This window comes from Staurois parvus, unplaced genomic scaffold, assembly GCF_062004578.1.
Source record: "Staurois parvus isolate SC_StPar_1 unplaced genomic scaffold, SC_StPar_1.0 ptg000320l, whole genome shotgun sequence".
NCBI lineage: Eukaryota > Metazoa > Chordata > Amphibia > Anura > Ranidae > Staurois > Staurois parvus.
In genome coordinates, this window is record NW_028318116.1 from 986,765 (window position 1) to 999,940 (window position 13,176).

Consider the following 13,176-nt stretch of genomic DNA (forward strand, 5'->3'; position numbering starts at 1 on the left):
AGGAGAACGTGATGTCTCCTCCCCACTTCTCCACTCATACAATCAGACACCTCTGAGGGGGCTGAAAGGCTGAATAACCAAATGTTCCAATTTTTGTAATTCCCAGTCCTCATTAGGTAATATGGCTTAGAGCTGCCGGAGCTATCACCAAGGACACCTGTTGAGAATTACACCTGTCACCATGGGGCGGCACCCTCTCCTTTTTAAAGCCACAACATTGGTTGTCCCAAACAGAAGGCTTATGCAGGGAGTCCGGGTGTGTATCTATAAGCAGAAGGAGGGGGCTTCAGCCTCACGTCTCTATGAGAACCAGTACAGAGCCTGAAAAGGGCAAATTTGAAAATACCTTGAATGCATTAAAGATCTGTGTTCCTGACCACCAAATTATGAGCAACTACACCTCCACATGGGTGCAAAAAACAAAATCCTCCAGCATCATCTGTGTGAATACCAATGCATATTTTATCATTACTACTCAAACGTGCCTAATAAAATAAAATATGAGCTTTAAGCAATGCTGTTACCTGCTGAGTGAATATAGGGCCAACATGTTTTGGTGGAGTGCCAATGGGAACAGCTCGCACAGGGGGGCTTCCAATAACTGGAGAAGTAGAGCGACGGGGCAAAGCTCTTTCTGATGCATCTTGTTCTGAGTCATCGCGGCCAGGTGGAGGCATGGGACCTAAGCCATACTCATGTAGTAATGACAGCGGTCCCATATCCTTTAATGTAAACAAAAAATTCATTGTGATCATGTTGAAATCCACACACAGTGTATTTATTAAGAACAAATCAAGAATGGGTATTTGTAATAATGTAAATCACCCCTTGCCACAAGCTCTTCCCTTCATTGTATTGGGCAGGTTGGAATATGAAAAATGAGTGGATTTCGTGGGATGCACAAACAGCTCTTTTGGTGCTTTCATAGACATTTTGTGAATATCACATATCATACCTTGCTCTTGTTCCTCTAACCTTTTACAATATGGAGGAGCCTGATAAAACATTTATGGCTGCATAACGTATACTAGTTCTAAGCTAGAAATATTTTTATATCACTTACCTCTGTGAGCAAAGGCCCTCTGATCGGCCTCAAGTCGGGATCCCATATACTGGAGTTTATCCGAGAAGAAAGCTGGGCAGAAAAAAAAATAAGAAGAATCAAAAACTAAATACAAACCTGCAGACAAATTTTGTTTCTTAACCGCTTACCCGCTGCTGTATAGCAGATATACCGCTACACGGTGGCACGCGTGCACGTATTTTGCATTTCCAGGTAGGGGACTTGCGCGAGGTGTGCGTGCATGCCCTACCTGCGCCGCCATTCGCAGCCGCGGATGTCAATCACCGGGTCCCGGCCGGTGACTACCCACAATCACCAACGGGGAGGAAGACTGTGTTGCTTACGAACAGTCTTCCTCCCTGTCAGCTCGGGCACACTGCTCGGGATGGTGTGCTTACAGTGAAGAATACACCCCTTGCCCCCTAGTAAAAACACTCCCTACACAGTTAACCCTTTGATCGCCCCACATGTTAACCCCTTCCTGCCCAGTGCCCTTAGTACAGTGTCAGTGCTGTTTTTTAGCACTGATCACTGTATTGGTGTCACTGGGGATCTATACCGCAATTTGTAAATTCTATAAATTTCATGTAAACCAACTTACACGTATTGGGATTTTTTTTTTTAGCAAAGACAAGCAGAATAAATTTTGGCCTAAATTGACGATGAAATTAGATTTTTAAAATTTTTTTACTGGACATGTTTAATAGCAAAAAGTCCAAAATATTGCTTTTTTTCTCAAAATTGTCATTCTATTTTTGCCTATAGTGTAATCAAAACACCGCACAGGCGATCAAATACCACCGAATGAAAGCTCAATTCGTGGGGCAAAAAAAGCACATAAATTTCATATGGGTGCGGTGCTGCATGACCGTGCGCAATTGTCAGTTTTTTTTTTTTTTTTTTTTTAAAAAACCTCTGTCCCACATATAGAAAAAAAAAAGAAAGCAAAAAAAGAAGAAGAACAGTGTTTATTAATGTCTTGAGGTCGACATGTCTGGTTCATTCAGAGCTTGAGGGGTTAAAATGAGCTCATGGCTCTAATAGCAACCAAAAGATTGCTTCCTTTTTTTTAGCCATTTCCTGGATTTTATGTAAGGACTAATTTTCACTAACAGCAGCCTTTTCCACCCTTCTGAAATCAATTCTGGGATCAGAAGGGATGCAATATGTCGCCTTCTCACCACCTGTATAAATCATGAAAAGCCCACACCGCTGGACCATAACCATGCGGCTCTAGTCACTTGAAGACGGGGTATAATTTTTGCTAAGGGTAAAAGCATCATGGTACGAGTACAACTCCATCCGGCCTCTGCGTTGGGTAAGCAAGAAGGGGAACACAGTAAAACTGTGGCTGAATTGCCTATTTTTACTGCCCCTCTGGCCCCAAGTATGAACAAGACCTAAAAGCAACCTGGACCTGATCAATTTTATGGACCTTGTTAGATACTGCTCTTCCTGGAAGCCAAGAGCCAAGGACCACAAGAAACAGCTTTAGGATGGCAAGTGGGAGGAGATATGGAAAAATCTCTTCCCCAATCTCCTCTGCTGCGTGTAAAGCTGAACCTTCTCAGCTTTGTGGATTTCTGGGTTCACAGCAATCAAAATCCCAACCAAAAAGCCAGGCAAACAGCAGATCGAGGAAAGTCCTGTATTTTATCGGCTTGTACACAGGACAGGGGACACAACTGTGAATGGCTTTTTAATCTGTGTAACCCCCTTTGCCTGTTTACCTTACCACCTGCCCTGCCATCCCCTTTAAATGTTCTTAACGCTCAGGGGAGGCAGGAAGAATCAGTAACCATGTGTCCACTGTGACAGGCTCTTGATTTGAAGCCAGTCCCACTAGCTACCGATGTTTACTCAGGACCAAATCTTTGTGTCGGAAGTGTACAGCGAGCACACTCCCAGCAGATAAACACCGCCCGTCCCATGACGCATATGTGCAGCATGTGGACGTTAAAACACAGCTTTCTGCCTCCGCACATATGGATTTTGGTGAGTAAAGGGGATGATAACACATATACACACGCACGTGATTTTGCATTTCCATCTGCGGCTGTCAATCACTGGGTCCCGAACAGTAATTACTCGCTGGCACCCGGTGATTGCCGAGTATCTCCAACAAGGAGGAGAACTGTTTGTACACAAAACAATTCTCCTTCCTGTCAGCTTATGCACACTGCTTTGGATGCTTCCAGTGAAGCACAGGGACACAGCACCCTTTAATCACCCCTCGTGTTAACCCCTTCCTGCCCAGTGTCAGTGCTGCTTTTTTTTTTTTTAAGCACTGATCACTGTATTAATGTCACTGGGGATGTCAGTGACAACAAGTCAGTTTTCCCCCAGTGTCAGAATGCCCGCCCCAGTCCCGCTATAAGTCACTGATAGCAGCCATTACTAGTAAAAACAAAAAATACAAAAAAAAAAATCCCAGTATATATACACACCGTCATTTGTAAACGCTATAACTTTCACGTAAACCAATTAATTTACAGATATTGGGATTTTTTTTTTTTTTAGCAAAGACATGTAGCAGAATACATTTTGTCCTAAATTTATGACAATTTGATTTTTTACATTTTTTTACTGGACGTGTTTAATAGCAAAAAGTCCAAAATATAGTTTTTTTTCTCAAAATTGTCGTCTTTTTTTTTTTTTTTTAAATAGCGCAAAAAAACAAAACAAACAAACAAAAAACACACAGGCAATCAAATACCACTGAAAGAAAGCTCTATTCGTGGAGAAAAAAAAAAATGTAAATTTAATTTGGGTGCAGCGTTGTATGACCGCGCAATTGTCAGTTAAAGTAACGTAGTGCTGTAAACGCAAAAAAAATGGTATGGTCAGGAAGGGGGGTAAATCCTCAGGGGGGCAAGTGGTTAAAATAGGAAACATTTAAGAGAGAAAACACCACCACCCCTTTACAAAACACTAGTTCAGCCTCATCTTGAATATGAAGTTCAGTATTGGTCTCCAATCCTCAGAAAATATGTTGTTAAATTAAAAAGAGTTCAGCGAAGGGCAACAAAATTAATAAGTGGGGTGGGTTACCTCAGCTATGAGAACCAATTACATAGATTCCAGTTATTCAATGGAGAAGAGTGCTTAGAATGGGATAGCATTACTATGTACAAAAGTTAAAGGTGACTCGAGTAACTGTAGTAAACTGTTCATTGCTTTAAGGTTCCCGAAGCATGAAGCGGAGTATACACGGCTATGGGAATTGTTAAAAAATAAAAATCACATGCAGTTTGAACTGGATGGATCTGTGTCTTATTTTAACCTTATAAAACGCTGTAGGAGAATTTGCTAATATTCCTTGAGCAGGACCTGCACATTGTTCAATATTTGATTACATCTGTCAGTCTGGGTAGACAAAAGGGCTTAGCATGAAAGAAAACAGAGTATAATTTCAACAAATTAAAGTGTATTTTTAGTTAGTGCTTTTTTAAATTATTTCTGTAAATGTTCATCTTAAAAAGGTAATGTGCTATCAGGAATAAATATGAAGGTTGCTATTTCAGACCTGCTTTTGAAAATGCCCGACTGCAATGCTGATCTAAGGGCTCATGTACACTGCAGCTGATAAACTGACGTTCAGGAGCTTTTCTGTGTTATTTTCAGCAGCCCCTGAACTCTCCCTAATGTTTTCCTATGTCGCTTACAGTCGTTTTTTTTTAACGCAGCAAACTTGCATTCAGGAGTAGATTTTATCAGCGTTCAAATGCTTGTAAACACGGCTAACCGCGTTTATACGTGGTTGCGCTTAGAAGCGGTTTTTGACTGGTCCATATCCAGGACACAATTCACTAAGCGGTACCCTACCACATCCGAGTATGCGGTAGGATACTGCATAGAATTTTTTTTAAAAAACCCATTTGAATCCACTAAAAAGGGCTACTAAAATACTGCATGATTTTATCAAGTCGTGCGGAATTTTAGTAAAGAAGAGCATGCATCATGCTTCAGTTGTCAGCGGGGTTCCCTCCCATCCATACCAAGCACTTCGGGTCTGGTATGAATTTTGAGAAGCCCCACGCCAAAAAAAAAAAAAAAAGGCATGGGGTTTTCTCTCCCCCAAATTCCATACCAGACCCTGATCAGTGCATGCAGCACCCCGGGTCAGGAAGGGGGGGGGGGGGGCCCAGCGAGCGTATGGGGTACATGGTACCGCTACCCACTCACAAAAAAAAAAAAAAAAAAGAGCTGCAGTGTGTAAAAAAGACAGGAATCATTCTTTGACAAGTCCTTTAATAAAAGAACGTCCCCCGAAGTAGATCCAACGTCAATCACGATGTCCGCCGCCGAAGGTAAAAAAACCGCTCCGCTGCCATCGCTCCCCTGGTCGTCTGCTCAGAAGCTGGTTTGACAGTTCTTAAATATGTAAGGGGCAGGGCCCATCTTGAATGTGACCCCGCCCCATGTGACCTCAGTGACCAGCATGCCCGGTCGATGTCACACGGGGGCAGGATCACACGGGTGATGTCACTGGGTGGCCCCGCCCCTTACATATTTAGGAACTGTCAAACCAGTTTCTGAGCAGATGGCCGGGGGCCAGCGACAGTAGCGGAGCATTTTGTTTTCCTTTTTTTCTTCAGAGCGGCAGGGGTGGACATTGTGATTGACGTTGGATCTACTTCGGGGGACATTCTTTTATTAAAGGACTTGTCAAAGAATGACTCCTGTCTTTTTTTTTTGCTCTGCCCCTGCGTGGGCGTATCTTGAGCTTGTTGTATTCTTAAAAAAAAAAGCTTTCTTAATAAAAATATTGAAACAGAAAACGGCAACATCAAAAAGTTTATGTTTAGTTTAACTTTCATACTTTTTATTTGCTTGTTGCACCATAGTTTCATAAATATTACTGGTAGCTGTTGATACTCCTGAAGTGGCTTTCTGTATTCACTGTAGCTAACTTGTATGCTTGTGGGGAGCTTCCTGCTAAGGACTCCCTCCATTACCGACATTCCATCACGATGATGGACAGCCTCACTAGCCACTAGAGAATTGGAGAAAGGTACAAGGAACAAAAGTGATGAAGCTTTGCATCTCAGAAAAGTTTGGGATTTAGCCATGACTTCGTGTTTGGGAGGCAGCTGCAAGGCATCTCTACATACCTACACTTTATACCTGCAGTAATTTTTTCTAACAAGACGCCTTCAAGAAAAGCTAACTACATATTCCTCTGGGGGGGATTAGCAGGTACCTGGTTTTGACAGGTACCCCACTTCCAATTCCGGGTCAGTTTGCTGCACCAAACTGAGCCTGAAATTTGGACACGCCCCCCACCCCCTTCAACCTCAGCAGGTCCCAGAAGACTGCAGCCCATTTACAAAGCGCAGCAAGGCTTCACTTCCGGTTTCTCTTACTGAAGATGCCAGCTCCAGCACCCAAAGCCGACTGAAGAATCGGCTCAGAGTGAGGAGATCACTGGACCCCTGGAAAAGTTAAGTGCCCTTATATTAAAAGTCAGCAGCTACAGGATTTGTATCTGACTGTTAATTTTTTGGAGGGAGCCTGGAGCTTTGCTTTATGTATATAATAAGTAGGAGAATTTATACTTAGGCTCTTTTCATCCACTTACCTGGGTACGTGACCCTCTTGGCAGTGCTGGCTCTTCAATCTCTCTCACCAGCTGGCTCAGGCTGTGCTCCAGTTCCTCCTGCTGATCCCCCAGTGGATCTGTGATGCGGGGGGAGCTTCTGGCCAAAAGGTGAGAGTCTGCATGCTTCTCCTCCATCTCTGCCAGTCGATCATGCTCCTCCCGCCAATCATCATCTGCAGAGAAAAGAGGATATTTCTCCTTGTTATACCCCTACGCAGAAATGCAAATTTATGTATATATACGTGATTTTGCGCACCCATACCGCCCTGTAGCAGTGTTTCTGCTATAGGGTGGTCGAAAAGTGGTTAATGAATTTTAGCAAACACAATATAATACCCAGGCTTTTGGTAAAGTATAAAAAATGAGGTTATGCTGAGTAAATCGATAGCAAACATGTCACGCTTTAAACTTGCACACGACCGTGTGAATCCCACTACAAAGCTGCCTGAAAAACATTTCACCCAAAACTAGCAATTGCACTGGCATGAACAGTGGAAAACATGTGAAAAGACAACCAGGTAGCAGCCTTAAAAACTCAAACCAAAGCTTGATACTGAATAGCCCAAGAAACACAAACTCCTGGTGGAATGGGCCTTGACCAGAAAAGAAGGAACCGTGCTCCTAATACTACAAGCCTGTGAAAAGAGATGAATTCACCTAGAAATAGTGGCTCCAGACTCTTGTGAGGACCCAAGAAGAACAAAGAGTCAGACTGTCGAAACAAATGGAAACTTCAGATAAATCTGAATAACATCATCCAAAGAGTGAAACACTCTCTCCTTAGGATGTTTAGGATGGTAAAACAATGTCCTGGTTCAAGATGAACAAGGAAACCACTTTGGGCAAAAAGGAGGACTGAGGTCTCAACCCCACCTTATCCTGGTGAAGAATCAGGAAAGCTTCCCTGAAGGAAAGTGCAGCCAGCTCCAAAACCCCAAAGTAACAGCAAACAAAAAGAAAAACTGTTTGCATAAGAAATAACAAAAGAGATCTCTCACAAGGGCTAAAAAAAAGGTCTTTTTTTTTTAGGGGTATCAGAGTAAAGGGGGCTGAATGCAAATGGACGCCACAATTACGTGCCACTTTGTGTTGGTCGATCACAAAAAATCCCAATAAAATACATTTACGTTTCGGATGTAACATGACAAAATGTGGAAAATTTCAAGGGGTGTGAATTTTTTTGAAGACACTGTAGGTTTGGATGGACGGCTTATTAGTTATATGTATGAAATAAGTCTATCTGGGACCCTGTATACAGTCCTTCTACAGATTGTTTGGCCACTCACCAATCGCTCCTGCTCCAAACGTATCATCATTGAATTGGTCAATTTCCTCATCTTCCTCGAGGTCCGGGAAGCCATCACCATCCTCGAGAGACTGAAAAATATCAATCGAAGAAATCAGCAACCGCTGAGATTTACCATGACATTAAACCCAAAAACAAAAAATATATTGCAGCCCGTATATATCATATACTTTAAACAGTTTGTCTCAGTGTCTCAACCCCATTTTGCTGGACAGCTTGGTCTGTTTCAGGAAGTTGAAAACTAACAGACTAACTGGCTGGATCACTAAGTAAATAAAATTAAAAAAAAAAATTGGTAAGCTGTGAAATCTATTTTTTTTGGGCGGGGGGGGGGGGTTAATATCCACTTGAAGACCAGTGTAGCAAACTTGCTCATCAGAGATGGACAAAGATTCCCCCTTTTTATTAAAAGTATTCATTTATCCTTTATTCTCCTTCCCCCTCCCTTCCTGAGAGGACCAGTGACAGATGTGGGTGTGTTAAAAGTTGCTGGCAGGCTAGAGCAGCAGGGGGCCCAGAGCTACAAAGCCCCCCCCCCCCAGAGAGACAGAGCCTGGCTGCCCAAGAACCTGTGTAATCTCTCACCTGAAAGATTGTAACCTCATAAAACCTACCAGCTTAGGTGACAGAATTAAATGAACATTCCTCAAGTCAGTTTGTCCCCTATGTTTCATATCATGGATTATGAAGATGTTGGTTCTAATTCAGAGTCTGCCCGACTATCCCTCCCAAAACAGAGTATTGGTCAGTTACTCAGAGCCAGCCCCCTGCTGGGGGACTTTAAAACACGGGCTAGCAGGCCTAAAAAGTAAGTTGAAGACATCTCCCAATTGTAACATCAATATACCACCTGGGGAGACCCTTTGCTCTGAAACTTGGATCTGCTTAAGGCTAAGGCTTAATTGGCAACTTAACCCTTTAACTTCCTCTCTGATATCTCTTTGCTGTGCTATGGTTCTATATATATATATATATATATAATCTATATATATATATCTATATCTCTCTCTTAGTTACATCGTTTTCTGTAAATATTTTATTGCACCTTTTTGACTCTTTTAGTAATAAATCTTTCTTTCTGAAAGTGTTAAACTGTTTCTAAAGCGCTTTATTGGAATTTACGAACTCCTGCCTCTAAAGAGACGCTACTGTGTTTGTTTAATCCTCTGCCCAATCGGCCTGCGGTGACCGTATTGGACAGACGACTTTTCAACCATTACAGTGTATATTTGAGTTTCCCCTTTCTGTGTACAAAAAAGGGGTGGTAGCAGTGTGTAAGGGTCAGTTGCATAATTAACCTGACCCAGTAACAAGCGCATCCAGGCTGCAGGCACAGATTGAAATCCATTAGCTGGAAAATCGCTGTGTAGGGTGCAGTTGGGTGTGGCATTGTTACGCACGTCACATCGCGGTCTGGATCGGCCAGTCCTTCGGTCACGAGTTTGGTGAGAAGGTCTGGGGTCTGACGCCGTGATCGTGACATATTGGTGGTCGTGAGATTGTCGTATGTTGGTGGCGGTGATCTTGCGATCGTGACAACCAGGCCTATTCTGACACTTTTTGTTTACAAGTAAAAAGCAGCATTTTGTTTGCTAGAAAATTACCTAAACATTATATATTTTATTTTAGAGACCCTAGTGAATAAAATGGTGATAGCTGCAATTTTTTTTTATGTCACACGGTATTTGGGCAGTGGCTTTTCAAATGCAATTTTGTGGGAAAAAAATACATGTTAATGAATTTTATTGCAAAAAAAAACCACACACAACAATACATAACCCACATAGAAAGTTTTTTACCTTCATGAATAGACTGCATGAAGGTAAAAAACCTTGAGGCTTTAAAACCACTTTAAACATTTTTGCAGGTTACCAGTTTAGAGTTACACAGGAGATCTAGTGCTTTATTTCTCTTGCTAGAACGCCCAGGGCGATACTTCACGTGTGGTGTGAACACCTTTTACATATGCGCACACAACCTATGCATTCGTCTGTTTCTGCTCACAAGCACAGAGGGACAGGGGCGCTTTAATTTTTTTTTTTTGTAAAGTGTTTTGTTCACGTTTATTTACTTTAAAGCAGAACTAGTTACCTTTATTTATTTTCACCATGCAGTGGGGCTGTGTCCACACTGCATAGGTTAACTGGTCGTTTCGTCCAGGGGCTCAGACAGAAGCTACACTTTCTCCGTCCACTGATCCTCCGGAAATCCACGCTCCCCCCACGTCCAGCAGTGGACTGTTCCTGCCGTCCTCAAGTCCTGAGCCAGTCTATGGGCGATGGCAGGCGGCGAGGAACAGTCTTGCACTCGGAAGATCAGTGGATAAGGCAAGTATATCCCCTAGACAAAAATGAGCATTAAAAACGCATGCAGTGTGGGCCAACCTGCCTGGGAAAATAAAATTTTTATCCGGATGCAAACATCCCTTCTGATAAGAAATAAAGGATGACAGGACCTCTTTATGGAGACATCTAGGGTCTGTAAGACCCCAGATCTCTCATCTACCCTAGAAAGCATGAGGGGAAAAGAAACAAAAAAACAAAATTGATGCTTTACAAAAGAAAAAAAAAAAAGAAAAAAAAAAAAAAGGGAGTTCCATTTGCCCTAACCAGAAGTGACGACATTACCTCACTTCTTGTCTCCTTCTGGTAACCGGTCAGCTCCGTAATTATCTAGCAGCACCACTGGATTGGATACCAAGCTCCATGATCGCATGGGAGAGCCCAGAAAAATGGGGTATCCCCTCCCATCACCTGTAAAAGCAATCCAGCGGCTAATCAGCTGCTACGATTGCTTTTAGATGATAAAAGCATTGTCAGCTGACAAAAATAAATACCGGAGTTATGGCATACAGCTGCAACCCCAGTATGTGATTTGGCATCAAGTGGTTAACTAGGGAAACATTCCCTAGAGCACGCTCGTCCATTCACACTTCTTCCAACTTTCTAACTGAAATCCCGTATTGAGGCTTTGGGCAGAAAACTGGAGGGAGAGTATGCAAGAGCTTGACATTGCACACGCAATTTACTAATTTCTTTTCTTTCAAAATATGTGCTTTTTACTTCCTTAAATGGGAACCTATCCTGTAATGAGGATGGCTACATTCATTCTACATGGTCCATATGTGAATGTAGCCACCCTTTTCTGTGAACTGACATACAATAGCACAGTAAAACTTTTATTTATTAAATCCAGGTTACCTACATGAATGAACAACAATGTGAATGCATGTGCATTATAATCACCAGATGCATTGGTAGCTGGGAAACAGAGGGCAGAAAGGAGCACGTGACCACAACAGACTGTGCTACGGGCGCAAGGAGTAAACATTTAGCAAAATGGAATGGAATGTGGAAGAAATGTTAACATTTTAATGAACTGCAGCGGTATAGTACACTGTGCTGGATTTGGAGGTTAAACTAGTGACTAACTCAGGAGCATGCCGGGGAGGCTGTTTTGCCACCCAACCCACTAACCCTGACTCCACCACCTGGCAAAAATGGTATTCTTGAGTGACAGTACTGCTGTCTGTGTATGTACTCGCACTAATACCTCGTGTGTGAGAGGCACAGCAGCTGGGCAGGGAACACAGTGAGGCTAAGCCTGTGATTTTAGCAGACTCAGCCTTGCTGAAAGTGGACCTTCACCTAAATATACAACTTTTAGTATTCTTACTCTTCCATCTCCCAGAAAAGAGCAATACATGACATTACCAACCCCCCCCCCATCTCAGCCTCCCAGGACAGGGGTGGGCAACTGTGGCCTTCCAGCTGTTGTAGAACTACAAGTCCCATGAGGCATTACAAAACTGACAATTACAAGCATGACTCCCAAAGGCAGAGGCATGATGGGACTTGTAGTTCACCAACAGCTGGAGGGCCACAGTTGCCCACCCCTGTCCTAAGATACAGTCATGGCCGAAATTGTTGGCACCCTTGATATTTCTCCAGGAAATCATGTATTTCTCACGAAACGTATTGCATTAACACATGTTTTGCTATACACATGTTTATTCCCTTTGTGTGTATTGGGACAAAACAAAAAAAGGGAGGAAAGAAAGCAAATTCGACATAATGTCACACAAACCTCCAAAAATGGGCTGGACAAAAGTATTGGCACCCTTTCACAACTGCGGATAAATAAGAATGTTACAAGCATGTGATGCTCCTGTAAACTCACCTGGGGCAAGTAACAGGTGTGGGCAATATAGAAATCACACCTGAAAGCAGATAAAAAGGAGAGACGTTCACTTAACCTTTGCATTGTGTGTCTGTCTGTGCCACACTAAGCATGGACAACAGAAAGAGGAGACGAGAACTGTCTGAGGACCTGAGAACCAAAATTGTGGCAAAATATCAACAATCTCAAGGTTACAAGTCCATCTCCAGAGAACTAGATTTGCCTTTGTCCACAGTGCGCAACATTATCAAGAAGTTTGCAACCCATGGCACTGTAGCTAATCTCCCTGGTCGTGGACGGATGAGGAAAATTGATGAAAGATTGCAACGCAGAATAGTCCGGATGGTGGATAAGCAGCCCCAAACATGTTCCAAAGACATTCAAGCTGTCCTGCAGGCTCAGGGAGCATCAGTGTCAGCGCGAACTATCCGTCGACATTTAAATGAAATGAAACGCTATGGCAGGAGACCCAGGAGGACCCCACTGCTGACACAGAGACATAAAAAAGCAAGACTACAGTTTGCCAAAATGTACTTGAGTAAGCCAAAAGCCTTCTGGGAAAACGTCTTGTGGACAGATGAGACCAAGATAGAGCTTTTCGGTAAAGCACATCATTCTACTGTTTACCGAAAACGGAATGAGGCCTACAAAGAACAAAACACAGTACCTACGGTAAAATATGGTGGAGGTTCAATGATGTTTTGGGGTTGTTTTGCTGCCTCTGGCACTGGGTGCCTTGACTGTGTGCAAGGCATCATGAAATCTGAGGATTACCAAAGGATTTTGGGTCGCACTGTAGGGCCCAGTGTCAGAAAGCTGGGTTTGCGTCCAAGATCCTGGGTCTTCCAGCAGGACAATGACCTCAAACATACGTCAAAAAGCACTCAGAAATGGATGGCAAAGAAGCGCTGGAGAGTTCTGAAGTGGCCAGCAATGAGCCCAGATCTAAATCCCATTGAACACCTGTGGAGAGATCTTAAAATTGCTGTTGGGAAAAGGTGTCCTTCCAATAAGAGAGACCTGGAG

At 42.9% G+C, this 13,176-nt stretch overlaps 1 protein-coding gene across 3 annotated transcripts in view; it reads right to left on the bottom strand.

Moving 5' to 3' along the window:
* Positions 1–13,176, bottom strand: part of PATL1 (PAT1 homolog 1, processing body mRNA decay factor) — a 77,416-nt gene that overhangs the window by 50,151 nt on the left and 14,089 nt on the right. For all 3 annotated transcript variants that reach the window (XM_089683676.1, XM_089683673.1, XM_089683674.1), the window contains exons 2-5: positions 7,952–8,042; positions 6,645–6,838; positions 1,064–1,135; positions 525–722 (exon numbers count right to left, since the gene is read on the bottom strand). In XM_089683676.1, coding sequence (XP_089539802.1) covers positions 525–722; positions 1,064–1,135; positions 6,645–6,838; positions 7,952–8,042 — 555 coding nt within the window. The remainder of the gene's footprint in view (positions 1–524; positions 723–1,063; positions 1,136–6,644; positions 6,839–7,951; positions 8,043–13,176) is intronic.